The sequence below is a fragment of the Equus caballus genome, chromosome 25 (genome assembly GCF_041296265.1).
Source record: "Equus caballus isolate H_3958 breed thoroughbred chromosome 25, TB-T2T, whole genome shotgun sequence".
Classification (NCBI taxonomy): Eukaryota; Metazoa; Chordata; class Mammalia; order Perissodactyla; family Equidae; genus Equus; species Equus caballus.
The window spans coordinates 12,583,434-12,609,308 of NC_091708.1; the positions used below are offsets into that span (position 1 = coordinate 12,583,434).

The 25,875-nt window shown below is 52.2% G+C and overlaps 1 protein-coding gene across 1 annotated transcript in view; it reads left to right on the forward strand.

Moving 5' to 3' along the window:
• CCDC180 (coiled-coil domain containing 180) overlaps window positions 1-25,875 on the forward strand; it is a gene marked incomplete at its 5' end in the record, with an annotated part of 40,672 nt that overhangs the window by 7,420 nt on the left and 7,377 nt on the right. The window contains 19 exon segments of the mRNA XM_070252016.1: window positions 1,115-1,323; window positions 4,755-4,834; window positions 7,195-7,283; window positions 8,848-8,970; window positions 10,320-10,493; window positions 11,326-11,441; window positions 12,527-12,653; window positions 14,416-14,455; window positions 14,585-15,006; window positions 16,225-16,454; window positions 19,977-20,152; window positions 21,445-21,625; window positions 22,627-22,658; window positions 22,661-22,719; window positions 22,721-22,782; window positions 23,428-23,572; window positions 23,763-23,779; window positions 23,781-23,877; window positions 25,141-25,239. Coding sequence (XP_070108117.1) covers window positions 1,115-1,323; window positions 4,755-4,834; window positions 7,195-7,283; window positions 8,848-8,970; window positions 10,320-10,493; window positions 11,326-11,441; window positions 12,527-12,653; window positions 14,416-14,455; window positions 14,585-15,006; window positions 16,225-16,454; window positions 19,977-20,152; window positions 21,445-21,625; window positions 22,627-22,658; window positions 22,661-22,719; window positions 22,721-22,782; window positions 23,428-23,572; window positions 23,763-23,779; window positions 23,781-23,877; window positions 25,141-25,239 — 2,478 coding nt within the window.

Genomic DNA, 25,875 nt, shown 5'->3' on the forward strand with positions numbered 1-25,875 from the left:
CTGCCATGCCAAGGCTGCCCAGGAGATGACCACTAGGAGGACAGCCAAAGAAAGTTCTAGCTTTAGCCTCATTTGGTAATTGGGTCCTGGTTCTCGTCACAGCCATATGTGGCTGGTCCCTGATGGCATGAACACTCTGCTTTTGGAACAAATTTATTTATTTTTAAAAAATCAGTTAAACACTGAGAGCCATAACACTGTAGCCCTGAGTTACTGGGCCGAGGAGTACAGTCATCCCTCAGGCGTGGGTACTCCTCTTCCTCCGGGAGCAACTTCCACCCATGGGAGGAACGCGAAGAGACGGCCCCACGCTTCCCCCGCCAGGGGACACTTTTGTTAATACTGACACAAGGGTCCTGGAACTTTTGGCCAACAAGTAAGACTTTCTTTAGCGAAAGGGATGCCTTGGGCCAAGATGTCTGAGGACACTAAAGAGAGTCTGTCCGTATGCGCTGCGGGTCTACGGGTAGGAGGCCCACCTGTGCTTCTGCATTTCTGGATGGAGAGCGCCAGAGTCTGACACTGGGGTTGAAGGAAAGTGTGCCGGGACCTGGCCCCACCTCTGCTTTCCCTGTGGCCTTGATCAAGCGCTTGAACATTCGGAGACTTTCTCTCCCAGTGTAAAGGGGGCGCCGTGATGGACCAGTGATGGGTTTCCGTGATGACCCTCAGGATGCTGTATGGAAAGTGCCGGGTCTGGGTCTGGACCTGGGGGGTTGTTACAAACGTCAGTAATCATCCACAGCGATGGCAGGAGCCGACATTTACTGGGTGTTTCCCACAAGCCAGGCACGGCGCTAAGGGTTTTGCTTGTACCGTCTTGCTGGGTCCTCACAGGGACCAGATGAGGAAGGTACTAGCATTAGCTCCATTACAGAAGAGGAAACTGAGCTTCAGAGGAGGAGAGTGACTTGCCCAAGGTCACAGAGCCACAGGCGGCAGTCAGGACCCACACCTGCTCTTAGTGCCAGAGCCTCACTGGCAGTCCCTCGCTTCTTCTCTCCCCACCCCTCCCTCCCTCCCTCCCTCCCTTCCCTCCTTTCCTGTGTGTCCCAGAGGCCCAGGATGGGGAGGAAGGGCTGGGAGTGGTGTGAGGGTGCTGGGGTTCTGAACATTCTTACCATGGGTCTCACCTCTGCTCTCCCACCTGCCCTGCCCCTCCTCTCCTCTCCTCTCCATGGCGCCACCCTGTGTGGACACCAGTGAGTTCATGGCCAGTGAGAGGATCCAGGCTCCTCCAGCCGTGAAGAACGAGCTGGAGAGCATGCTGAAGAACCAGGAGGCCCTGCAGCGCAAGCGGCTGGAGCATCTCTGCCCCATCTGGTACAACGGGAGGGGTTGCTGGCGAGGGCACCTTTGGGGGGCCCTGGGGGTGGCACAGTCCTCAGCACTGACCTTTCTCCTGATGTGTCCCCCAGACCAGGCCATCTCCTGGTTCTCTGGTCTTGGGCTGACCACCTGGGCCCATGTTCTGGTTCTCTGGTCTTGGGCTGACCACCTGGGCCCACATTCCAGCCCCAATGACAACAAAGAACGTGACACATTTGCTACAGAAAGAAGGTTAGTGTGACTGTGCCAAACTTGGAAGGAGGCAATGGCAAGGGGCGAGGTGGGGGGATTGGAAGAGGGATGGGACTTCCTCCTGAGGGCAGCAGAGTGGCTCCCTCAGCTGTGCAGTTTGCAGGGTGTGTTAGAAGGGTCTGAGGCTGGAGGCTGGAGGTCAGTGAGGAGGCGGCTGCCGTCAGACAGGGGACCTGTTAGAGGCTCTGGACACTCCCCTCAGACCTGGAGCCACCTGGCTCTGATCCCATAATAAGCTCTTTGGCAGGGGCCACACTGAATGTTCTAGACCCTGGAAGCCCACTGCCTGGGGACCCTGTAGCATCCGCTCTGAGCAGCAGGATGGAGCCTGCAAGGTCCTGCAAGGCGGAGACGCTTCCCGTGCTGGGAGATACTCCTCCTCTTCCTGTGCCCCTCGCTGGCCCCTCCCACCCTGGTAACCCTGGGGTGCAGGTTCTTCTTGTCCCCCCACCACAGAGCCTAAGTTCTCCTAGGATACAAATGACAATTAGAGCTCCACAGGGTCTCCCCCAGGGTGGGTGCCTCCTGCCCCGTGTGCAGCCACGTTTTCATGCAGGCGTAAAATTAACAAGGTAGATAAAAATCTCAGCACCAGGAAAGGTACTTTTGTTGTTTTCTGTAACATTTCTGACTCTGAACCCCTGTTTGTCTTTCTTGGGGCCCCATCCATTGAGGGGAAGTTATGGAGCCTCACCGGATGCCGGGCATGGTGGTAGGAGTCTGGTCATAGGTGTTTCGTCCATCCAGGTGCCTCTGGGCAACTTCTGCTGCCTCCAAACAGCTGGACTCGGGACTCTTGAGGAGGCTGCTCTGAGCGCCTGCGTGCTTATGCCCAAGCAGCAGTTTCCCTCCTGGGTCTTGCAGCTGCTCCCGTGATGCCACCAGGAAGCAGGACCCAGCTGCCACTGCCAGGCACCTGCCATCCTGCTCTGTCCCCGCCTCCCCCCAGCCCCTTTCTATTGACAAGGGGAAAGCCCTGGTCCCCAGGATCGTTCTCTTCCTCATGGCTCTCAGCCCACTCCCACAATCGCCTTCTCCTTACCAATGCTCTAGGCTCTCCTAAGAACTTAGACTTTGAAAACAAAAGCCAGAGAGATTTCTAGGCTGCTGTCTTTTCTTCCCCACCACACCCACTGCCCAGGCAGTGAACGTGGAGCTGGCTGGCTACCTGCCTGATGGAGGGAGAGACAGGGCTGAACACAGGGGGAAAATGCAGGCATCGACGCTCTGGCCACAGCTGGGAGACACCGTGTGGTGGCAGTGTCTGCAGACAGAGTGTGGAGCTGGTGGGTGATGTGTGCTGGCCTGGAGAAAGGTGGGGCGGCTCTGTGAAATCAGAGGCATGAGTGCATGTTTACAGGACCCAGCAGCTCCTTACGTGGGAGTACGTAAAGGGTGAGGTCAGGGCACAATTCCAGCCTCCAGAAGCGTGTACTGTGAACACAAGGCTTGAACGTGCAACTTAAAGGTCAAGTTGCAAAGCCTTGATCATAGAATTCCCATGAGCGTCAAGAATGAAGCTTTGCATTTGTGGTTTGTTTGTGCAAGGAGGTCTTAACAGTGTCGCAAAACACACTGTGTAGACACCCACCCATTTCTCCTGGACCTGTCAGGCAGCCAGGGAGCCTTCTAACCAAGCCCAGGAGCTGTCCCAGGAAACTGCCCCACGTGGGATCACAGGGAGTCCCTCCTCCGGAAAGCCCAGAGCCCTGGACCGGCGGGGGCCTTGCTTCTGCTCGTGCACAGGCCCTGCTGCAGGCTTGTGGGCGATGATGGCAGAGGGCTGGGGAGTCTTGCTAAGATTCCCAGGGCCCGAGAGGGAGTTATCCAAAGGCCGGGGAGAATCCCTATGGATTTTCTCGGACCCAACAAGTGTAAGTCCATATAATTTTAAAATAATTTAAAAAAAATACAATTTGTATTTTGGAGTGATGTTAGATTTACAGAAAAATTACAAAAATAGCACAAAGAATTCCTGTATACCCCTCACCCAGTTTCCTCTAAAGTTGTGATCTTCTATTACCACTGGACATTTGTCAAAACTAAAAAGTTAACTTTGATGCATTCCCATTAACTAAATATCAGACTTTTTCCGATTTTACCAGTTTTTCCACTAATGTCCTTTTCCTGTTCCAGGACCCGGTCCAGGATACCACACTGTATTTAGTACTACACAGTGTTGCTCTTTACTGTCCCACCATAAGTAGGGTGCCCAAGACCATCCTGGGATGCACGTCTTGTCCTGGCATAATCATTAATAGCCCCCACACTTTCACTGTCAAAAATGCCCTGGTTTGGATAATAAACTACACAGTCCCCCTAGCCGTACACATCTTTCCACATCGTTAAACACCACCCAAAACATGGGGGCTTAAACAACACTTCCTGTTTCTCCTGATTCTGTGGGCCAGCTGGGCAGTGCTCCTGGTCTGGGCAGGCTTGGCTGGGGCTGGGTGGCCCAGGACAGCCTCACTCCCCCGTCTGGAGCCGGGGCTGGAACAGCTGGGGCTTCTCTGCACTCGCTCTCAGCCTCCAGGAGCTCACCGGGCTCACAGGCATGGGGACGGCAGAAGAGCTCCCAGCAGCAAGCCAGGGCGAGCGGGATGCCTGAGCCCCTCTGAGCCTCTGCTGGGTCACGTTGCTGATGTCCCATCAGCCAAGGCCAGTGTCACAGCCAAGCCCAGATCCGGGGATGAGAAAGAGACCCCACCTCGCAGTGGGAGGAGCTAATGATACGTGACCGTTTTCCGTCTGCCACACTGTGTAGTTTATTTAGACAATTCCCTATTGTTGGATATGAGGTTGTTTATGTATTCTGTGTGTGTGTTTATAAACAGTGCTAAGTGACCGACTTAATGCATAAACTTCATATGCATTTTATATTGTTTTCTCGGATTGGGTTCCCAGAAGGGGTTTCCTTGTTCGTGACGTGAACCGTTTGTTTTTTCCCTTGAGAAAAATTCAGTTTTATTTCCTAAGTAACAGACTCATGGATATTAAATAGGCCTTTCCATGGGGCATGTTTTCAACACCAGGAAACCCCCAGCGAGTCACTGTGTATCTTCGGTATTTGGGTCAATACGACTCTGGAGCCGTGTTCCTCGAAGGTGCTGCCAGTTCAGGTAGTGAACGGTTATTCAAGCTTGGTGACTTGTCACATCTTCCCTCCCCAGTGACCTTCTGCCTCCCGGTTACAGCAGAGCTCAGCTGGCCGAATGGCGTTCCTCTCTCAACTCCCTGAACAAGCACCTCGGTGAGTGAGGTCTGGGGCTCCCATTCGGGTCTCTCCAGCTCTGTTCGCGTGGGAGCTTTGTAGCAGCGCCAGCAGCCAGTCAGCCGGTTACGTGAGCGTCTGTTGTGACCGCGGGAGTGGGTGGCAAGGCTGTCCTGGGGAAGCAGGGAGGCATGTAGACGGAGAGTGAGCCCAGGGGGGTCACATCCACCCTCCAGGACTCGGCCTGGCAGAGCTCCTCCTCCCTCCCACCACCTCGCAGTCATTGCCCGGCCGGCAGCCCCGCCAGCCACACACTCTGACCCCTGACTCTTGACCCAGCATGGAGCCAGAGGGACAGCTCCAATGACCCTTTGTGAGGACAGGTCAGGGGCCAGGCCCTGGGCATGTGAGGTTAAAGTGCATGGTCTTACAGTCAGGGAGAGGTGGGTGTGACGCCCAGCTCTGTGCTGTCCCAGCTCTCTGACCTTGGGGAAGTCGCAGCTTCTCATGGCCTCGAACTCCTCCTCTGTACAATAGGGATTTCAAGAGGAACAATAAGGGTAGCTACCCTGTGGGGTTCATGTGAGAATTACATGCAATCCTGTGATCCAGGCGTAATTCAGTGCCTGGCTTACAAGGAGAGTGCTAGTAATAAATGGTAGTGTTTAAAAATGCTCTAAGTCAAGGGTTCTCAAACTCCTGTCCCTGGGCCAATGCCTGTTTGCAAGTTAGTTCCACTGGAACATGGCTATGCTCATTGTTACATGTTGTTTCTGGCTGCTTCTGCTCTACAACAGCAGAAATGAGGAGTGGTGACAGAGACATTATGGCCTGCAAAGCTGGAAATATTTGCTATCTAGCCCTTTATAGAAAATGTTTTCCAAGCCTTGCTCTAGAAGGTATATAATATTTCCATCTCCTTTGAGGCTCACAGCAACCTGGTAAGGTCAGTGGTGTCATTGTCCCCCTGTGATAGAAAAGGACTCGGAAGCACAGAGAGGTGAAGTACCCTGCCCAAGGTCACATAGCTAGTGAAGTGTCACGGCTGGACTTGAGCTGAGTAGCTCAGTTAGTAGTACTCACCATTGCTCCAGGGCTCTCAGGTTTATCATTCCAAAGGTATTACAGTTATATTATATTATAATATCCAGGGCAAGAGCCCCAAGACCCTAAATAATAGCAGTGGCCGCCATTCACCAGGTACCCCCTAGGGCCAGGTGTGGCACAGGGCCCTGGTAACCAGCAGGGAGGATTGCCCCTTGGGTGCTTCCAGGCCGGAGCAGAAGTCAGACCATGCAGGACGTTACAGCAGGAGCGGGCAGGTGACCCTCATGTATTTGGGGACACAGGTTAAGGCACACAAGACCTTGCCAAGGAAGTGATCATCCAGCTGAAACCAGCAAGGCAAGTAAGAGTTAGCCAAGCCCAGGGGTCAGGGGACCTGTTCAAGCAGAAAGACCAGCACATGGGGAGGCTCAGAGGCAAGACAGCTGGGCCTTCGGGGAAAGGAGAAGGTGGCAGGGAGGCCAGAAGATGCTGAGGGCCAGGCTGTGCCAGCCGCATGGCCATGTGGAGGAGGCTGCACTTTATCCTGAGGGCACTGGGGACCCAGTGGAAGGTGCTGAGCTGGGAGTGATGAGGTTAGAGGGGGACAATCAGAGGGGCACAGGAGGGAAGCACAGACACCCCAGGGGCGTCCATCACAGCGACTTCACTGGAAGGATGGGGGTGTGCTGGCCTATGAAGCGGCCCTGGAGATGGGAGAAAGCAGCTTCAGCGCTGCTCCTCGCCAGTGCCACTGCCTGTCTAACCTCCCGCACGTCCCCACTGCCGTTCACCTGCCCTCCTCCCCAGCCCTTGTCCAAGAACAACCACCACAATCTCTGTGTGGTCTTCCAGTTTCCAGAACTTATTGTAGACACCAAGGGTCACACTAGTTATCATAACTGGGAAACAATAGGGAGAGGGAAGAGGAGAAATCAATCAGTCAATGCATCCGCGAGCTTCTGCGTGTTCTGCTAGTCCAGCCGCTTCTTAAGGAATTAACCGCAGAATGACCTGTAAACGCTCGTTCAGTTTGCACACTTGCCACTGTTGTACGACTTGGTCCAACTCTCCAAAGAGAATCTCACCAGCCTTGAATCTGAGCCAAGAATCAAGTCAGAGTGGATTCGTAACAGCTGAAGATGACTCCCCATTTGAGAGCCTTATCTTGGGGTGTCGGGGCCCCCTGTGAGGAGGGAGCCCTGATCTGAGTGGGGACCATCTCACTTAAGTACCGCGCTGCTGAGGCGCCTTGCTGGGGAGAAGCTCTTCCCTCAGCACCGGGGAAGCTCCTCCTGCTGGTGCGCCCTCTTCCTGCTGGAAGAGCAGCTGACATGTCTGTTTCTGCCCATGAGACGCCTACCACGTGGACTGTATGATGCGTGTCCGCCTGCAGTATGAGAAGACGTGGCAGGAGTGTCTGGCCCACGTGCAGAAGTGCAAGGTGGGTGCCCCTCCTGGCGGCCGGAGAAGAGGGTCAAAGGGCAGCGGCCTGGTGTCCCGTCCCTGGCCTGCCCCTGCTCCTCTCCAGCCTGGATCCTCTCCTTCCTCATGTGCCCTGGCCCTCACTGGCCCCTGGGCATCCTGAGGCTGTCCCTCTGCCCGTACCCTCTCCTCCTCAGCTATTCCCACCCATCCGTCGGGTGGTAGCCCCACGTGGCCTCCTCCAGGAAGCCTTCCCTGATCCCACAGAGGAAGGTATACACTCTCTGATCACCTCAGACTTCCCCTTGACTCTGTTTCACTCACAGCACTTGACATTATTTGCTCAGAGGAAGTCTTGTCATGGGGGTTCTTTAGGCCCGCCCCCCCCGCCCCGACCCCCTTCTCCCTCGCTGCCGCCTCTGTTCACGCCGAGACCGCGAGTTCACTCCCAAACCCCTCTACGGAGTGCCTGGTTTTCTGGGGCGCAAGGAAACATTGTGTCAAACTGCCCACTCCCCAGCTCCTTGTTCAGATGAAAAACCCAGAGAAGCCTAACCCTTCTGGGGACGGTCTGACCCGCGCCCTGGCCGCGGGAGTCGGGACTCGGCGGCCCGCGCTCCGCCCGTGGCCCTCGGCCGGCTCCGCCCCGCCGGGCTCTGGGGCGCAGGCTGTGGCGGCCGCGGGCTCGCGCTCGCAGGGACCTAGGATGTTCTCGGACTTGGGGGCCGGCCCCGCCTGGGGACGAGACGACCACGTTTGCAGAAGGCCGGGGGCTGCCATTTGCCCTGAGCCTCTCGGTCAGCTCTTGGGGGCTTCAGACCTCAGCGGTAGAGCCCGGAGGGAGGGGAGGGAAACCTCCGCCCGGGGGCCTCCCCAGGACCCCGCCCCGGGCTCCCCGCCCCTCCTGCGCTGCCCGGGCTCCCCCTGTGCTGCCGCCTGAGCCGGACTCGCTGCCCTTTGTGGGGCACAGGCGGGGACGGTGCTGAGGTCGTCCCGTACCCAGGGGCGCAGGAAGCCTGACCCAGGGCACCTGGTCCTCCTGTTGGGCAGCACTGGAAGTACACAGCTGTAGACACGTCTTTAATTTGGGGGAGGTTGGTTTATGTGAGATGTTGGTGCATAAACCAAGGCTTTCCTAATAAAGAGAGCCCGCTTTCCAGTTGGCATAACTCACAGTTACAGGGAAGGGGAGCCCTGTCTGACTGACAGCAGCCCCGAGACCGTCTAGGATGGCGGTTTATGCTGTAGGCTCTGCAGTGGGAGCCCTCTGAGTTCAGATCCAGGCCCCACCACTTGCCAGGTGTGTGGCCTCCAGCAAGTCCCTTCACTTCTCTGAGCCTGGGTTTCCTTACTTGTCAAACGGGGCTAATGAGAACACTGCTGGGGGATTCAGTGAGACAAGGGGGCAGCACACAGCAGCTGGACACGGTGGATGCACCACAAAGCTGGACCCTCTCGGCTGCTGTGAGGGTTTCCTCTGAGGCTCTCAGGGATGGGTGGGAGGCAGATCTCAGGGTGCAGGACCAGGCCCTGAGGTGAAGCCCCACCGGCCCTAAGCCAGTCTCTGCCTTGTCCCCCTCCAGAAGCAGCTACTGGACTGGAAAGCCTTCACGGAGGAGGAGGCAGAGAGCCTGGTGAGCCCGTCCTTCTTGCAGATGGTGGGAGCGCTCCAGAGCAAGGTGGAGGAGGAGCTGGAAGGCCTGGATGTGCGTAGCCGGGGACCCACACAGCTAGGGAGGAGGGCAGGCGTCCCCCGGGCACTGGGCTATGAGGAGAATAGGAGTCTGGGTGCCTCCAACTTTCCTGTCACTAGTGCGTTCATCTCCCTCATCGTGGCCAGCCCCTCTGGAGCAGTCCCTCTGTGCCAGGCACTCCAGGCTCACCCCTGACTCCCCTGCCACACGCTGACACCGGTGCTGAGCAGGAGTCCACGTGAGCAGCCTAGGGCCGTGAGTGCTCCCCGAGCCCTTGCTGAGTCTGAGTTTTTTTCTTTCCTTATTATGTGGAGAATTTTCATCTTTTCACTTAAAGGAAGCACGAAGCACTTTACGGCTTCTCTTTGGCATATCCGAATTTCCAGCGTCACTCCTCTTGCGCTTTGGGGCCATTATTAAGTAAACTAAGGGTGACTTGAACACAAGCACTGCGATACCACAACAGTCGATCTGATAACAGAGATGGCTGCTGAGTGACTAACCCGCAGGTGGCGGGTGGCAGGTAGCATATTCGCGTGGCTCCGCTGCGCTGGACCAAGGGACGATGTACTTCCCGGGAGGGACGGAGCGGGAGGGCGTGGGATTTCATCATGCTGCTCAGAATGGTGCGCAGTTTGAAACTTATGAGTTGTTTATTTCTGGAACTTTCCATTTAATAATTTCGGACCATGGTTGACTGTGGGTGACTGAAACCGCAGAAAGTGAAACTGAGGATAAGAGGGGACTATTGTATCTTCTTCCTTTTTTTTTTTTTTTTAGCCATTTAAAAATGTAAAATCTGTGCTCAGTTGGCAGGGCCAAACCAAAAAGGGCAGAGGGCCACATTTAGCCCACAGGTCAAGTTCGCCAACCCCGACCCCATGAGAGCATAAAACACGTAGATAAAAGGGGAGAGGTGGGGATTTAACAGCAGAGGGTGGTGTTTGGCTCAGACGCTGAACGTCAGGAGCTCCAAAGAAGGAAAGATGCCCCAGGCCGAGATAGTATGGCCACCTGCGTGCCAGGCTGAAGCCTAGGGTTGGTCCTTCTTTCTTCTAGGCCCCACACTCCTTCAGTGACTCCAGTGGACATGAGACAGGTCCCGAAATGGGACTTCAGAGTCAGCCAGACCAAAGAGATGACCCTGGGCAGACTAGAAATGCTGCCCCAGAGGTGGGAAGGCCATGAGCTGAGGTGTGGCTGAGAAGATGATCTTGAGGGATGGTGCCCAGGCAGTGACAGCCAGTCCTTGGAGACATGAGGCCTCCACTGGCTGGCGAGGGAGCCCCGTGAGTGGGGCCCTCCTCTTCGCCCTGGGCCAGACGGCTCTCAGGCCCCTTCTCTGGGTTCTGCCTCTGCAGAAATGCTTCGAGGCCCTGGCTAAGCAGACAGAGCAGCAGAGCGCAGACCTCTTCAGCTACTTCCAGGAGGCCGTGCAGCTGTGGGAGGCACATCAGAGCATGCTGTCGGTGCAGGAGCTGGAGCTCGAGAAGAGGATGGAGCAGCAGCGGCAGAAGCACAGCCTGGAGAACCAGGTGTGGCCTCCAGCACCCAGGTAGCCCCCACAGGGGATGAGGGAGGGGCCACAGCCAGACTGTCAGCAGCCCAATGACTCTGCCTGGTGGCTTGTGAACTCAGCCAGCATTCAGATGCAAAAAAACCCAAGAACTTTGATCAGTACTTCACACCATAAACAAAAATTAACCCCAAATGTATCCTAGACTCAAAGGTAAAACCTCAAGCTGTAAAACTCGAACAGGTGGGGAAATTGAGGCTCACCTTGGTCACGGGGCCGGATGGGAGTAGAAGAAATCTGCCTGAGTCAGACCTGGGCTCTGTGATGGTTCCCTGGATCCAAATGTGTTGTCTGTAAGAGAGTGTGCATGAGAGGCAGACAGACTCGGGGCTCTGGAGCATCTGCCTCTGGCAGTCACCCTGCCCCCACAGGAGATGAGCTGGGCCCCCAGCCACCTGCCTCCACACAGTCCAGGGAGTGGAGGGGGCAAGCTCAGCATCTGATTTCAAGTGTGACTGGTGCGAAGGAGGACAAGGAGCAGGTGCCACGGGAAGGTGTGGCAGGGCCTGCCCAGGGCGGGTGGGTGTAAGGGATGTGTCCCTGAGGAGTCCCATCTGAGCCGGGTCTCCGGAGATGTAAAGTAGACAGAGGAGAACATTGCAGGCAGAGAGAAGAGCCCGGAGGCCCGGAGCAGTGAGAGTCAGGGGGTGGCACACTTGGTGCCCTTGGTAGAGGAGAGTCCTGGGCTTGCCGGGTACCTGCACCTCAGCTCCAGGGGCAGGGTCTCTGCGCGTCACTTACACCTGTCTGCTCTGGTAACTCACGTCTGCGTCCTCCTGTTGTGGGGCCAGGCCCAGGAGGCCCACCTTGACAAGCTCTTGGACCAACTGAGGCAGCAAAGCCATGAGGAAACACTGAAGCTTCACCTGGAAAAGGCCAAAGATTTTCTGGAGAATATGAAATGCAGGTAGGCAGACCAGACCCCAAAAGACAGAAGGGTTGTCCTGGAATCCATATTCAAGGTCAGAGGCGGCCTGCTCAGCAGCCCAGGTGTTGCCCAGCAAGCTCAAGATGCAAATATTGCCTCTAACTTTGGAGGACGTTGGGTCCTTTGCAGCGTAGAAGCTTCTGGGGAGAACTTTGATCTGAAATGTACGTGGAGGGAGGTTTCAAGGCCGTGTAGTTCAAAGGCCAAGAGCATGGGTCCTCCCTCCACCTTTTTAAATTTTAAAACGTACATGCCCTTTCTTAAAGAAAAAAAAGTTAATGCAAACATAGAAATGTTCCCTCATTCCTGCCCAACTCTTCCTTTTTATGGACAAATACATTTATATATGTGGATGTGTACACATATATAGTGTTTTTTAAAAAAAGGTTGGATCGGACTATGCAAATTGTTCTACAACGGCAGATAGATTTCCATTTTCAGATGACCATGTAGAATTCATTAATATGGATGCTTCATACTGACTTACCATCCCCTGATTGATTAGCTTTCTAAGATTGGTTTCAATTTCTCCATATTAAAAACAGTTCTCTGTGAACTATCTTGTATCTTTGTGCCTTCGTACAACTGATTCTGTAAGGACCCTTTGCAGACATGGAATTGCACTGCCGGTTGACTGCAACGCTTAGATTCAGAAGTATAACTTGAGGCAAATAAGGAACCCCTGCACCTTGGTCTTCTTACCTAGGACACAGGTAGAAGTCTGGGCCTTGGGGCATCGGAGGGTCCGACGGGGTGATGGAGGTAAATTCAGAGGACAGGGTAGGAGAGTGGACAGGAAATGGGAGCCCATGTTACCACGAGCAGAAAATTCTCTCATGTGTGTTTTCTAAATCTTCTACAAAGAGTATGTGTTCTTTGTATGATCAGAAAAATAGCAAAACAAACTAAGGACTATTGTGAAGAGAAATGTACACAGCAGCTCTGTGCAGAGCTAAATGCAGATTCCAGCCCACCTCCGGGGTCAGGGGGTACAGCTCTTGCCTGGGGCCTCCCACGCTCAGCAGAGCCCCCTTAGACAGTGGTCTCCCCTGCCTACCTCCCAGGTATGAATGTTTTCACGTCCTCCTGACAAAGGAAGTGATGGAGGACGCAGTGATCATACTGAAAGAGCTCAACTCCTACAGCTCCACCCTCAGCCAACATTTCTATGTTCGTGAAATCTTTGAGCAGGTGTGGAGAGGGAAACCCAAAACCCAGCCACCCACCAAGAAGCAAGGGGAGAGGGAGATGTCTAGTTCTGATCTGCCGCAACGTTGAATGCCTTCTCTACCCTGTGGAGTTAGGATCCGTCAGGATATCGAGGAGTGAGAAGCTGGAAGCTGTCTCTTCCTCAGATGAAAAGAGGTTGAAGGGCTCAGTTCAGGCCTCAAGGCTTGAATGGAGTTATAACAATGAGCTGCATTCATCCAACCCACCATTGCCACATAACCCCCCCAAATACAGCTCTGACCTAGCCGCTCTCCTGCTCAAAAGCCCCTCCCCGACTCTGCAGCCCCTACCAGGTCCAACCCACAGTCCCTCCAGGACCCCAGAGGCCCCCACATTGGTTCCCACCTGACTCTCCTGCTTCAGCAAACTCCCCGCTCTCCCTGCATATGCCTCCTGCCCCTGCCGCTCCTCATCCTGCTCCTCTGCTGGGATCCTTCTGTCTCCACACATCCCAAACTCGCCCATACTTCCAGTCCCTACCAGTGACAAGTGTCCCATCCTCTCAGCCTGACCCCTCCTCTCACGTGCCTGTCACCTCTCCTCTCTGAACCAGCTTGTACGTTGGTTGCTGTCAAATGCAGGAGTTCACAGCCCCCATGGAAGGTGTTTCCTGAAGGTCAAGTATGCCTTACTTTTATTCAACTTCAGTTGTCCTTCGCACAGTGTCTTGCACAAAATTCAGACCCAGTGAGTGCTCCCTGGGTAAATGCGTGAATACCTGGAGTGTCCTGGTCTGACTCTCCCAGAGTTTGGCTCTTTCCCACACACCCAGCCAGAGTCCTCATGGGCAGAGCTGAAAATGCTTGTGGGTGACGCTGAACCTGGATGAGGGTTTCCTATGTATGTGGGGTCCCCGGCTCCTCACAGAATCCCTCCGCTCGGCAGGGATCTCTGTTCCAGTGGCTGGTAGATGCTCCCCGCGGCACCTGGGTGGAGGCGGAACCTGGGTGAGGGTTTCCTATGTATGTGGGGTACCTGACTCCTCCGAGAATCCCTCCCCTCGGCAGGGATCCCTGTTCCAGTGGCTGGTAAACGCTCCCCGCGGCACCTGGGTGGAGGCGGAGCCCAGGCTGTAGGAGGGTGAGCTGCCATCTGCCCTTTGAGCTCAGTCTGGTTGCCTGGTTAAAGGATCAACGTTGTTGTGATCCCCTCGTCACAAGGGAGGACACTGAGCCCCACAGGGTTTAAAGGGCTTGCCCAAGGTCACCCAGCTTGTAAGGAGCTGGGATTCGAACTCAGACCCACAAACTCCACAGCCCACACTGTTATCCATGACACACTACACCCACAGTTTCACCCAGAGCCTGTGAAACACGGAATTTGTAGGGTTAACAAGGGGGCTTCCGGATCATGTAAATCGTGTTCATTCCGTATGTTCGCATCCAGCACTGGGTGCAGCAGATTCCTGCCCCTTTGTTTGCATCCCTCAAATTATGCTTTCTTGCTCTTTGCCCCACATCCCTACCCAAAATGTGCCAGAATGAGATCTTATTCTGTCAACGCCACTATGTGATGAAAGGGTTTGCTAGTCTTCTTGGGATTAAGGAACACTGATTCCCTGGATTAGGAACAGTGATCACCCCAGTGAAATAAAGATCAAGGCCCATGTAAGATGCCAAAGGGGAAGGGCGGGTCCTTTTACCTAAAAGAAGAGGCGCCCTTAGGAGCGGCACTCTGCAGGAAGGCAGCACTGCTCACTCAGTGTCCGTGTGTCTCCTTGTAGGACTTGGGTGGGGAAGTCATCTTCAAGGTCAGGGAACCAGGTAACACCTTCACAATTCAGGTCTGCTTCTCCCTGATTTCACTCTTGTGCACTGGTGGGCTGGGGAGGCCCCGTCTGGGTTCCATTGCTAACCTGCTTTTCCTTGTGCTATGGGGTTCGTCATCAACAGAAGCACATGAGAAGGGCTTCCAGGAGAGAAGGAGAAAACAAAGGGCTAAAGTAGAAATGAGCAAAAGCAGGAAAAGCGCCAGTGGAGGGACAAGTTCCCCCAGGCCGGCAGAAGAGATGGAAGACGAAGAAGATCAAGAAGTCGAATCCTGCACAGCTGAAGAGGTGGCAGCAAGCCAGCAGGAAGAGTCTGTCCTGAGCGACGAGATGCATGAGTCCAAAGAGGACTCTCCTCTGGGAGTGGAAGAAATGCAGCTTGAAAGAGACAGCTCCCTAAAGCCCTCCCTGAACCTGGAAAATGGGATGGGTCAAGAAGAGGAGGAGGAGGAGGAGGAGGACAGGATGGAGGAGGAAAGGGCGGGGGAGGAGGAAGAGGAAGAGTCGGAGGAAAAGGAAGAGCGCGAGAGTTTATCTGTGGATGAGGTAGGCCAGCAATGGGTTCATCCCTGGGTGCGGGGAAAGCGTGCTGTGTTGACTGTGTGAACCTGACACAAGCTGCAGTCCCCACTGGGCTGCATGTAAAGAGTCACAGATGTATGCACATCGTTTATTCTCGTCAGCAGGGATCCAGTTCCTCTCTCACAGCAGTGCTTTTAAGATTCACCTTCCTCTCCCCACATCCCATCCTGCGCCCTGCTCTGAAGTCATCCCCCAGCTGTGTGGCCTTCCTTGTCCTTCCTGGTCCATGCTCTTTCCCAGCTCCTTTTTATTGTATGGATCAACTCAGCCTCTCCGTTCCTTCTCTCTGCCCATTCTTGGGTTGTGTGACACAAAAGATCCATTTATGAACTCTGCTTAGAATGCAGGGAAGTGACTCATGTATTAATAAATCTTGTCCTCAAGACACAAACTCACACAACAGTAGCTTGAATTCCACACTCATGAATTGCAAAAGTCCCTTTCCCTGTATTTCTGTGGAAGAACTGACATGGGAGACTTCTCTGCCACCAACTCAAGTGCCCACAGACAGGCACGTGATAGAAAAGAGGACTGGGGACCAAGTGTAAAACAGTGACAAGTGGTGCAGACGATTGTCTTAGTCCATTTGGGCTGCTGCAACAAAATGCCACAGACCGGGTGGCTCAAAAACAACAGAAATTTACTTGTCACGGTTCTGGAGGCTGGAAGTCTGAGATCAGGGTGCCAGCAGATTCGGCGTCTGGTGAGGGCCCACTTCCTAGTTCATAGACGGCCGTCTTCTTGCTATGTCCTCACAGGACGGAAGGGGGAAGGGAGCTCTCTGGGGTCCCTTTTGTAAGAGCACTAATCCCGTTCCTAAGGGCTCTGCCTTATGACCTAATTGCCTAGCAAAGGCCCCGCCTCTAAATACCAACACACTGGGGCTATGGATTTTGAAGAGACACCAACATTCAGTGTATGGAAACTGTGCAGCCATTACTCAGCTCCAGCCAACAATGCCATGTGGGAATGTAGGCTCAGAATTGCCAGATTTTCTGATTTTTAAGAGAAACCAGAAATCCCAGTTTAAAACTTCCCAATTTAAAAGCACTAAATGGGCAAAAGACAGTTATAGGCAAGATTCGGCCCACAGGTTTACAACCTCTGATATCAAGGAACCTGTGGTTGGGACCCCCGGGTCTGTTTGATGATGTCAAGTCTAAAGTCTTATTTTCTGCTCAGGCCGAAGCCCGGGAAGAGAGTCTGGGGGAGGTCTCCCGTGAGAACATGGAGTCCTTCACAACCTCCAGTGGAAACACTTATTTTGTCTTCCTACCCCTGGAACAAGAAGAAGAGAGTTGCAAGAGGCCCCAGTCCAACCTTTCTGCCGTTCTCATCAACCACACTTCCAATGCCAAGTTCCTGGAACAAGTGATCATTCCATCCAGGCTGGTTTCAGAAATTAAGAAACAGTGAGTGGAAACCTCTTATATATGAGTGCTCTTATCCTGTGTTTTATTAACAAGGTGAAACATTGCAACAAAAGATTGGACTCATTTCAGCTGGAAAAAGAAAGCTTGTAGGTAACTGAGGGTAGAGATGAGATGCACCATAAAAAAGAACAAATGTCCAGGGATTATTTTCAGTCACAGTAACCCCGTCCACCTGGCCCAGGATGCCTTGCTGGCTTGGGCCTCGTACATAAGAAATTGTACGCTCCCTGCAAGATGTTTCTGGGTTCTAGATCCTGGCACACCTGTAATTTTAGGGTTTCTTCCTTTTTTTTCCCCTCCCCAATGCCCCAGTACATAGTTGTATATCCTAGTTGTAAGTCATTCTAGTTCTTCTAAGTGAGCCACCACCACAGCATGGCAACTAACAAATGGGTGGTGTGGTTCCACAACCCAGAAGCAAACCCAGGCCACTGGAGTGATGAGTGCCGAACTTTAACCACTAGGCCATGAGGGCCAGCTGGGGTTTCTTCTTTTTTTTCTTTTAATTATATAGATATTAATCATAGGTATGAATATATCAGTACGGTATTCAGCTCTGATTATGTGACACATTTATTACAGAAAATTAAAAATTGAAAAAAGTATGATAAAGAATATAGAAAGGACCCATAATTCTACCAGTGAAAATTTGCCTCCCCTAACTCCCAAGTTTCTGGGCCTTTGTGTTTGAATTTGGACCAAAGGTGGAAATTTGGCCTTAGGATAGCAATTCCATTGCCCTCCTGACTCTACAGTGTCATAGCTAGGGCTAACCAGCTAGAGATCACCTGGTTAGTCTACCTCCCATGAGCAGGGAGTAAAGGAGTAAAGTCAGGCCTTTGGACTCTTTTCCTTCACGTCACTATCATCTCACTTTGAAAATGTCTCTTGATTGAACCTCCTCCTTCTCCCTCCTCTTCTACAGACCAGTGTCCATCTTCTCCACGGCCCATAGAACAAAGAAAAGCCAGGACCACCCATGAGCTAACATTTACTGAGAGGATTCAATCCCTTCAGTAACTGTGAGAGGGGTACCATAGTTCATCCATTTTACAGATGGAGAAACCGAAGCTCAGAGAGTTAGTAACGTAGATAAGACCTCCGAGATAGGAAGTGGTTAGATCCAGGATATGAATCTAGACCCTGTGATTCCAGAGTCTTGAAAGAAACACTGTGCCATCTGGCCTTGGGACTAGCTAGAAAAATAGTTCTGTGTTCAACTGATTGAATTTGCGTGTTGAAGGATAGCACACATACAAAAAAGCATTGAAATCTTGAGTGTATCGCTCAATGAATTATCCAAAGGGAACACACCTGGTAACCAGTATCCACAAGACGTAGACCTTAGCAACTCTCCAAGAGCCCCCCAGGTACCCAGCCCACATCACTGCCCTCTCTTCCCCAAGGATAACAAATATTCTAACTTCTGAGTTAGTTTTGCTTGTTTTTGAAGTTTATTTAAGTGGAATATTATAGAATGTACTCTTTTCTGTCAGGCATCTTTCATTATATTTGTAAGATTCATTTATATTTTTGAATGTGGCTGTAGCTCATTTTTATTTCTGTATAGTATTTCAATAGAGAGAATACAGCCCACTTTATTTATGCATTCTACTACTGATGCACATTCAGGTTGTTTCCCCTTTGGGAATATGCCAACAATGCTGTTCTGAACATTCTTGGACAAGTTCTTTGGCAAACGTATGCATGCATTTCTATTAGTACATTTCTGTTAGTTAGATGTATAACTAGGAGTGGAATTGTTGGGACATAGAATTATATGTGTGTCCATCTTGGGGAGATACAACCAAAAGATTCTACCAAAGAGTTTCCAAAAGTGGTTTTGTTTGAACAGTTTACAACAGTGTGTGAGAGATCAAGTTGCTCCACACCCTCACCAACACTTGGTATTTTCAGCAGTTTATATTTTAGCCATTCTGGTGTATATGTAGTGGTGTTTCATTGTGGTTTTAAGTTGCATTTTCTCAATGAGTAATGACGTTGTGCATCTTGTCATATACTTACTGGCCATTTGGTTATCTTTCTGTGATACCTGGTCAAATCTTTTGCCCGTGTTTTTCTGGCAGACTGTCTACCCTTTTTCTGATTACTTTATGCGAGTTAGTTACCTATCCTAGATATGAGGTTTTCTTAGGTAAATACATGGCAAAACGTTCATCCCGCTCTGTGCTTGCCTTTTTTACTTTCTTAAAAGTATCTTTTGATGAACAGATATTCTTATTTGTAATAAGGTCCTATTCATCAATTTTCTTAATTAGGGTTAGTGTACTTTCTATCTTATCTAAGAAAACTTTGCTTCCCCCTAGGTCATGAAAATATCCTGCTGTGTTATCTACTACAAACATTATTGTTTTAAACTTCCACATTTAGATGTAAAATCCACCTGGAATTTGTTTTTGTTTATGCACGAGATAGGAGTCAGATTCATTTCTTTCCCTTGTGGATAACCAGTTGACCCCAGGCCATTTGCGAGGACTCTCCTCTCCCCACTGCTCTGCTGGTCCTCTTTTCTATTTATCTCTGTGTCTGTCCTTGCACCACCACCTCACCCTGCTTGGTCACTGTCACTTTATACTAAGTCTCAACATTTGGTAGTGTAAGTCCACCAACTTTTCTTCTCCAAGACTGTCCTGATTATTCTTGGCCCTTTGTATTTCTACATAAATTTGAAATCAGCTTGTCAGTTCCCATCAGCAGACATCTGCTGAGCGTTTTTTTTTTTTTTATTGTTATTGCATTGAATCTATAGATAAATTTGGGGAGAAGTGACATCTTAACAATATGTAGCCATCCTAACAGTACATAATTTTTTTAAAAGAAGTGATAAACTGGGAAAAGTATTTGCAACTCATATCACAGTCAAAGGACCTCGTGTTCCCAATATATGAAGAGCTCCTATATAAAGAGATTGGTAAGAAAAAAAGCAGCTACGCAATAGAGAAATAGGCAAAAGATATTAATGGATAGTGCCAGAAGAAGAAATTAAATAGTCTTAAACACATGAAAATATGCTAAGTCTCAGTCATAACATGACAAAATTGTCAGATTCAAAAGTTTGACAATACACTCTGAGGCTTTGGAGAAATAGGAGCTATGATTCATTGCGGATGTGAGTTTGAGTTGCCTTGCGTTGGAAGCAGTTTGGCCACATCTTCAGGAACCGCACATGAGTTTTAGCCTTTGATTCAACAGTTCCACTTCAGGGAATTTATCCTGTAGAAGTGCTTCCACACTTGGCATGTGTACAAGGGTGTTCACTGCAGCCTTCTTTGTAACAAATGATTGAAAACCACCCAGTGTCCTCCAGCAGGAGTCTGGATAAATGAGTGATGGTCCACCCAGACAAGGAAATACAGAGTAATTGGGAAGTAAAATAAAGAAGAAGGAGTGAAAGGGAAAAGCATTTTATGTGTCAGTATGGAAAGATCCTCCCTGGTCGTGATTGCTGGCAGGGCTGACCCTTGCTGATCTGTCCCTCAGACTTCGAGCTGGCTTTTTTGAGCACTTAGAGAAGTGGTTTGACCAATGTGTCCTCAATGCCTGGGTTGTCGTGGCCACCAAGATTGATGGGCTGGATTCAGAACTGGAGCTGTGTCTGCACCTGCACCAGCCAAGAGCCCAGCACGTTGAAAAGGACATCCACAACGTGAGAGCAGGTAGAGACCCTGCCTGGGGAGGCCACCCTGCCCCACATCCCGTGTCTGTGCCACCGCAGCTCCAAGTTCATTAAAGTTTGCACCAAACATTTAGCATGTTGTCATCACACTGTGAAAGATGTGTGTGAGGGTTCACACCTCCCAGGCTGGCAGAGAAGGTAGTACTCAGAATCCTAGTCTGAAATTTTTTAAATTGGTTTTTAAAAAGAGGGTGTTAGATGCTGAAAAGAAGAGTATTGCCCTGTTTTAGCTGTGTGGATCCCAGATCCACTCACACCTCTGTTGGATCCATACCTGCACGGCAGATGCTCCAGAGGCCAGTCTGTAGCTCAGCAGTCAGCCGTCAGACGCAAGCTCTCTAGCTGTGACTCTGGCAGGTCACCTGACTTCTCCTCTGACCCCTCCCTCACCTGCAGAAGCGATGTCAGTGGGGGAATTGACTCTCCTTGAAATGGTGCAGTGAGAAATCCTGAGCACCTGGTATAAGCCACAGCCTCCAAAAGTGGTAGCCCTTATTTTCAGCTTAGAGCACTCAATAAGAGGTGCCATTTCTCTCTTAGGAACCTAATGGGGGGCACACTTTTAGTTGGATCCTTCCATGGCCCCTGTCGGGCTTTCACACGCGTCGCACTTCGAGCTCCATCACAGACCGTTAGAGCTCTCAGAGCCTCCGCGTGGTCCCACCCAGCCTCCCGCTGCCTGGGGCAGTGACGGAGTTGTGGGGACCACAGCACTTTCACCACTGCAGGCAGTAGGGAGGTGGGGCGGGTGCTCTGGGGCTGTCTGCTGGCTCTGAAGGACTAGGATGGAGCTCCTGAAGCCCAGTCCCGGTTCTTTTTACTGAGAAGTCCGGCGGAATTCAGGCTCATTGGAAATGAATACCCACTGATATAAAGGGGCAAACCCAACTGCCCAGTTTTGTGCCGGTTGTTTTCTCCCAGACCCTCTTTCCAAGACCCCTCCCTCCCCAGCACCCTCCACCCGTCCCGCATGCTCCCCAGTTGCTCCCCAGGACTCTCCATCTTGCAGGCTCTATTCCTGTCTGCTGCAGGCAGGGACCTCCCTGCTCACAGCCTTGCACTTTGAGACCCTGGGGCAGTCTCAGATTGGCCTCTCTGAGATCTGGACCCATCCCCAGGCCAAGCCCTGGTGAGGGCTCAGGATGAGGACCTTGACCTGCATGGCCCCTGCTCTGTGGCTGGCCTGGGAGAGGCAGCTGTCACAGCCAGGAAGGAATGTCCTGAGGTGACTCGGGATCCCAGAGGGCCTCAGCTCCCCTCGTCCTTTTCCAGCGGAGCTCCTGCTCCATCAAGAGCGGCTGGACAGCCACTGTGCTGGGGTGGTCGAGGCGCTGAAGAAGGAGAGGCTGATGTTCCAGCAGTTCCAAGAAGAGGAAAACGTGAGGAGCAGAAACTTCCGCCGCAAGATTTGCGACGTGGAGCACATCTTCTTGAACGCCACACAGAGCCAGAGGTGAGAGCCCTGGGAGCCTCCACCCCGGCCTCGGGCCCTAGAATCCCAGCCAGGTGGCTGCTCTCCAAGGAGTGGTCTCTCCCTGGGGATAGGAGGAAGGTTTTCCAGGCCCCGCAGCAACCTTCTCTTTTCAGTTCACCTCTTCACAAGAGTCAGAGTCAAACCATGTGAGACATCTGGCTGGGGGCTGGGGCTGGGGGCTGGGGGCTGGGGGCTGGAGCTGAAACTGGGGGCTGTGGCTGGGGCCGGGGGCTGGGCACTGGGGACTGGTGGTGGGTGAGCAGCCAAACGGAAAATTGTGCACATGCTCAGAGTGCAGGGGTGCAAACGACGTGCCCCCAAATGTCCATGGTGAGAAAGGCCACTTCCATCAGGGGAAATCAGGAGGAGCTTCTTGCAGGAGGTCTCTGGGCCTGGGGTGGAGGAAGGTGGGGAGGGGGCAGAATTCTCCCATCAGAGAAGGAGCCCTGGCCAAGCTCGGCTGGAGGTGGGGATGTGCTCCGGCAGAGCAAGGGGTTCCAGGGAGGCTGTTCAGGATCGGATGGAGACTCTCCGGTGCCCAGAGAGGCCTCAGTCAGGTGACGAGGGGGGAGCCCTCACAGGTGTCTGCACAGCAGTCAGATGCACAAGAGGCAGCTGGTTAGAATGGACTCGGATATAAAGAGGAAACTTGCAGTGCACAGGAGCCGCGTTGCTGGGAGTTAGAGAGAGAAAGCGTGCTGGAGCTGAGGAGAACCAGTAGGACCCGGGGACTCTTACCAGTTTGGTGGCAATGCCAGAGAGGAGAGGGGCGCCCTTCGATCCAGCACACTGAGAGTTCTACATTGTGTCTTGTGCACACTGGCATTTTGAACTTCCTTCTAATGCCCCTTTTGCTACCCAGACAAGATGGGCAGTGGTCCTGGTGGCCCCACAGCTGGGCACAGCATGTGGAGCTCCAGCAGCCTCCCAAGCTGCCGGCTCACATCCAGCTTACCCCTCTGTCCTCCTGTGTCCCCTAGGCTGGTCACCCTCAGCAGCACACTGCACCAGGAGCGCTCAGCCACGTCAACGTCAGCCAGGTGTCCCTGCGCAGCCAAGGGACTCTCCGCCAAGTACTTGAAAGAGAGCCTGGGCAAGCTCTGCTACACCAACATTGAGTTCATCAAGCACTGCAGGTGAGAGCCAGCATCCGGGCTTTCTCTCCTGAGGGGTGGTCTTGTTTCCCCCTTAATTTCTTATTGTGACAAAATATACATAACATAAAGTTGTCCATTTTAACCATTTTTGGTGTCCAGTTCAGTGGCATTAAGTACATTCACATGGTTGTGCTGCCATCACCATCACCGTCTCCACAACTTTTTCATCTTCACGAACTGAAACTCCAAACCCCTTAAACACTAACTCCCCATTCTCCTCTCCCCTGGCCCCTGGAAGCCACCATTCTACTTTCCGTCTCTATGAATTTGACTACAGTAGGCACCTCATATAAGTGAATCATGCAATATTTGTCCTTTTGTGTCTGTCTTCTTTCACTTCGCATAACATCTTCAAGGTTCATCCAGGTTGTAGCATGTGTCAGCATTTCATTCCTTCTTAAGGCTGAATAATATTCTATTGTGTGTATATACTGCATTTTGCTTATCCATTCATCCATCGATGGATATTTGGGCTATTTCCCTGCTTCTTTCCTTGAACTACCTGCATTCATTTTGCCATGATCTTGAACACTTAATCTAAAGCCTTGTCAACCACACTATTTGAGATAAGTGGAAAGTTTCAGGTCTGATCCATGGCTTTTATTTCTTCTAAATTATTTTCAGATTGTTTTCAGAGGGAGGCAACATTTCTTCTGAAGAAATTGACTCACCGTGTCATCGACTGGAGAAGGAAACTGCCCGGACAGAGTTTGTTGAAAGTTTAATCATGATCAACATGGAGAAGATGGAGAGCGAGTACCCGGACCAGGTGAGTGAGCCCGGCCCCACCCTCCAGCCAGGCTCCCAGGGCCCGCGGCTACAAGGCAGGCGCCTGGCTCATCGTCTGATGGGCCGGTCAAGCCCCCTCTCCAACCGTTATTTGAGCCTTCCCCTCTGCTTCCAAAGCCCAAAAGTTCCAAATTAAGCCCCCCTCCTTTACTTCTTATATTCCTTTACAGGCCAATGATGTCATCAGTGTTTGACAGTAAATTCCATAACCTGTCTGTGGACCTTATTTTCGTAGAGAAAATCCAGCATTTGCTCACAAATCTGCAGGTGAACATCCAGCGTGAGGTAGGACGGATGTGTTCTTCCTCTGGGAGATGTTTATCTCACACAGCTGCGCACCAGGCACTGTCCAAGGTGCTGGGATCCCGGTGTGGGCTCTGCGGGTGGGACCTGCACTCCAGCCAGGACGAGAGAGGTTAAATCGTAATAGCCTCTGACACTCGCTGAGTTATTATGCACCATGCACCCTGCTACCTGACTTATTTTGATTAGCTGTGTTAGTCCTTACAAGGCTGTGTGAAGCAAGTACTGTTTTTATCCCCGTTTTAGAGAGAAAGAAACTGAAGCAGAGTAATTTAGTGGCTTAGGCGAGAACACAGAGCTCCTCCACGGTGGAGCCACAGTGTGAAGCCAGGTCTGACTGACACCAGAACTTACGGCCTCCACCACGAACAGACCATCTGGGCCACAAAAGGGGAAGAGGGCCATGTGAGGTGTGTGGGGCGGAGGGGAGAGGACTGAACCTGGGCTGGGAAAGTGGTGCTTCCCAAGGCTGGATGGGGAAGTAGGAGCCAGCCAGGCAGGAGGGGAGGGAGCAATGTCCTGAGAGATCATGCAAAATCCTGGTGGGGCAGAGCCGAGAGGAGAGAGCTGGAGCGAGAGAAAGTGGGGAGCCATGAGGTTGGAGAGGCGGCTGGGCCAGTGATCAGGGCCAGGCCGGCCGGGCTCCTGGCGCTGAAATGACAGTCATGGCAGTGGGCACTGGGGAAAGGGGCTCTTTGTACAATTTTTTAAGCTGGATAATCTTTAAAGATTCTTCAAAAACACCAACTGATGGCTTCCCTCTCCTGGAAGTGTTGACGTTTTTACTTAGCCATCCCTTTTTGGAGGAAGATTTGGTGGATGTCACTTATTATGATACCAATGGGGTGGTAAATACGTGTGCACAGGAGACTGATTATGGCCATAGGAGATGTCCCAGAGCTGGAATTGCCGGCTTAGGGCGTGAACATTTTGAGGCTCTTTGTGCTTTTCAGGTGGCTTCTACAGACATCCCCTCACCAGCAGGGCCTGAGCATGTCCTCCTAACTCCTCACCAGGACTGTGGGCTGCTAATCTTACGTTTAAACCTCATCTATTTGACGGCAAAAAAAAAGACTTTTAATTTTGCCTTGGTCTAGTTTCCGATAAAATTGTATATTTTCCCCCCGATGTCATTTTTCCAGTACTTAATCCATCTCTCAGATAATATGTTTTGCTGAACATTCTCTTGATCAAAATAAGTATTCTGGAAACAAGTATTAGATAACAAATATCTGTTCTTTCTAGGTGGCAAAATCCAATTCGCAATCAGATGGATTAAATTCTTCTCTGGAACAGCTTCAAAGCCAGGTGGAAATGTGTCGAAACTCAAGGGGAGAGAAGACAGTAAGTGCTCAGTGGGTGCTCAGCTATGAGGGCGCTCGGGACTGTATTTCCATGCAGATGTCTCTACACCTCCCCTGGGGACAGGGAAAAGAGGTTAGTCTGCTGTGACCCTTTCTGCAGGCCCTTTCGGGACAGCCCTGCCCCTCCGGAGCAGAAACGTTTGCTCTCCCACGTTTCCTTGCCTCCCAGCTCCCTCCTGTCCTCTCCTGGTGGTGCCAGGGTGTGGGGCAGGCTCTGGGGGCTTGCACAGCCTCCTGGCCAGGTGGGGACATGAGCCCGGGTGGGCAGGCGGTCCTGTGCCACTGGAGGGCGCTGCTGGGCCACCTCTGCAGAGCAGTGATTGTGATTGGCCGTGATCATTGGATGCAGGGTGAAGGCCGTGGGGACCAGGGACGGTGTGAACAGGGCTGTGTGCTCAGTGCCTCACTGAGGAGGGCCTCCTGCTGCTGGGGGCAGAAAGGCAGGGAGGGAGGTGGAGCGAGGCAGGATGTCGACACTGAGGCGGAGAGAATAGTGCCTGGACAAGGTGCCAGCAGGGCATGTTCCACTTCCAGAGCTGAGTGGCAGGGGATGGGCGGGACTCAGAGTGCAGTGGAGATGAAGGAAGCGCTAGAGGCCGACGCGCCTCCTGGCTGG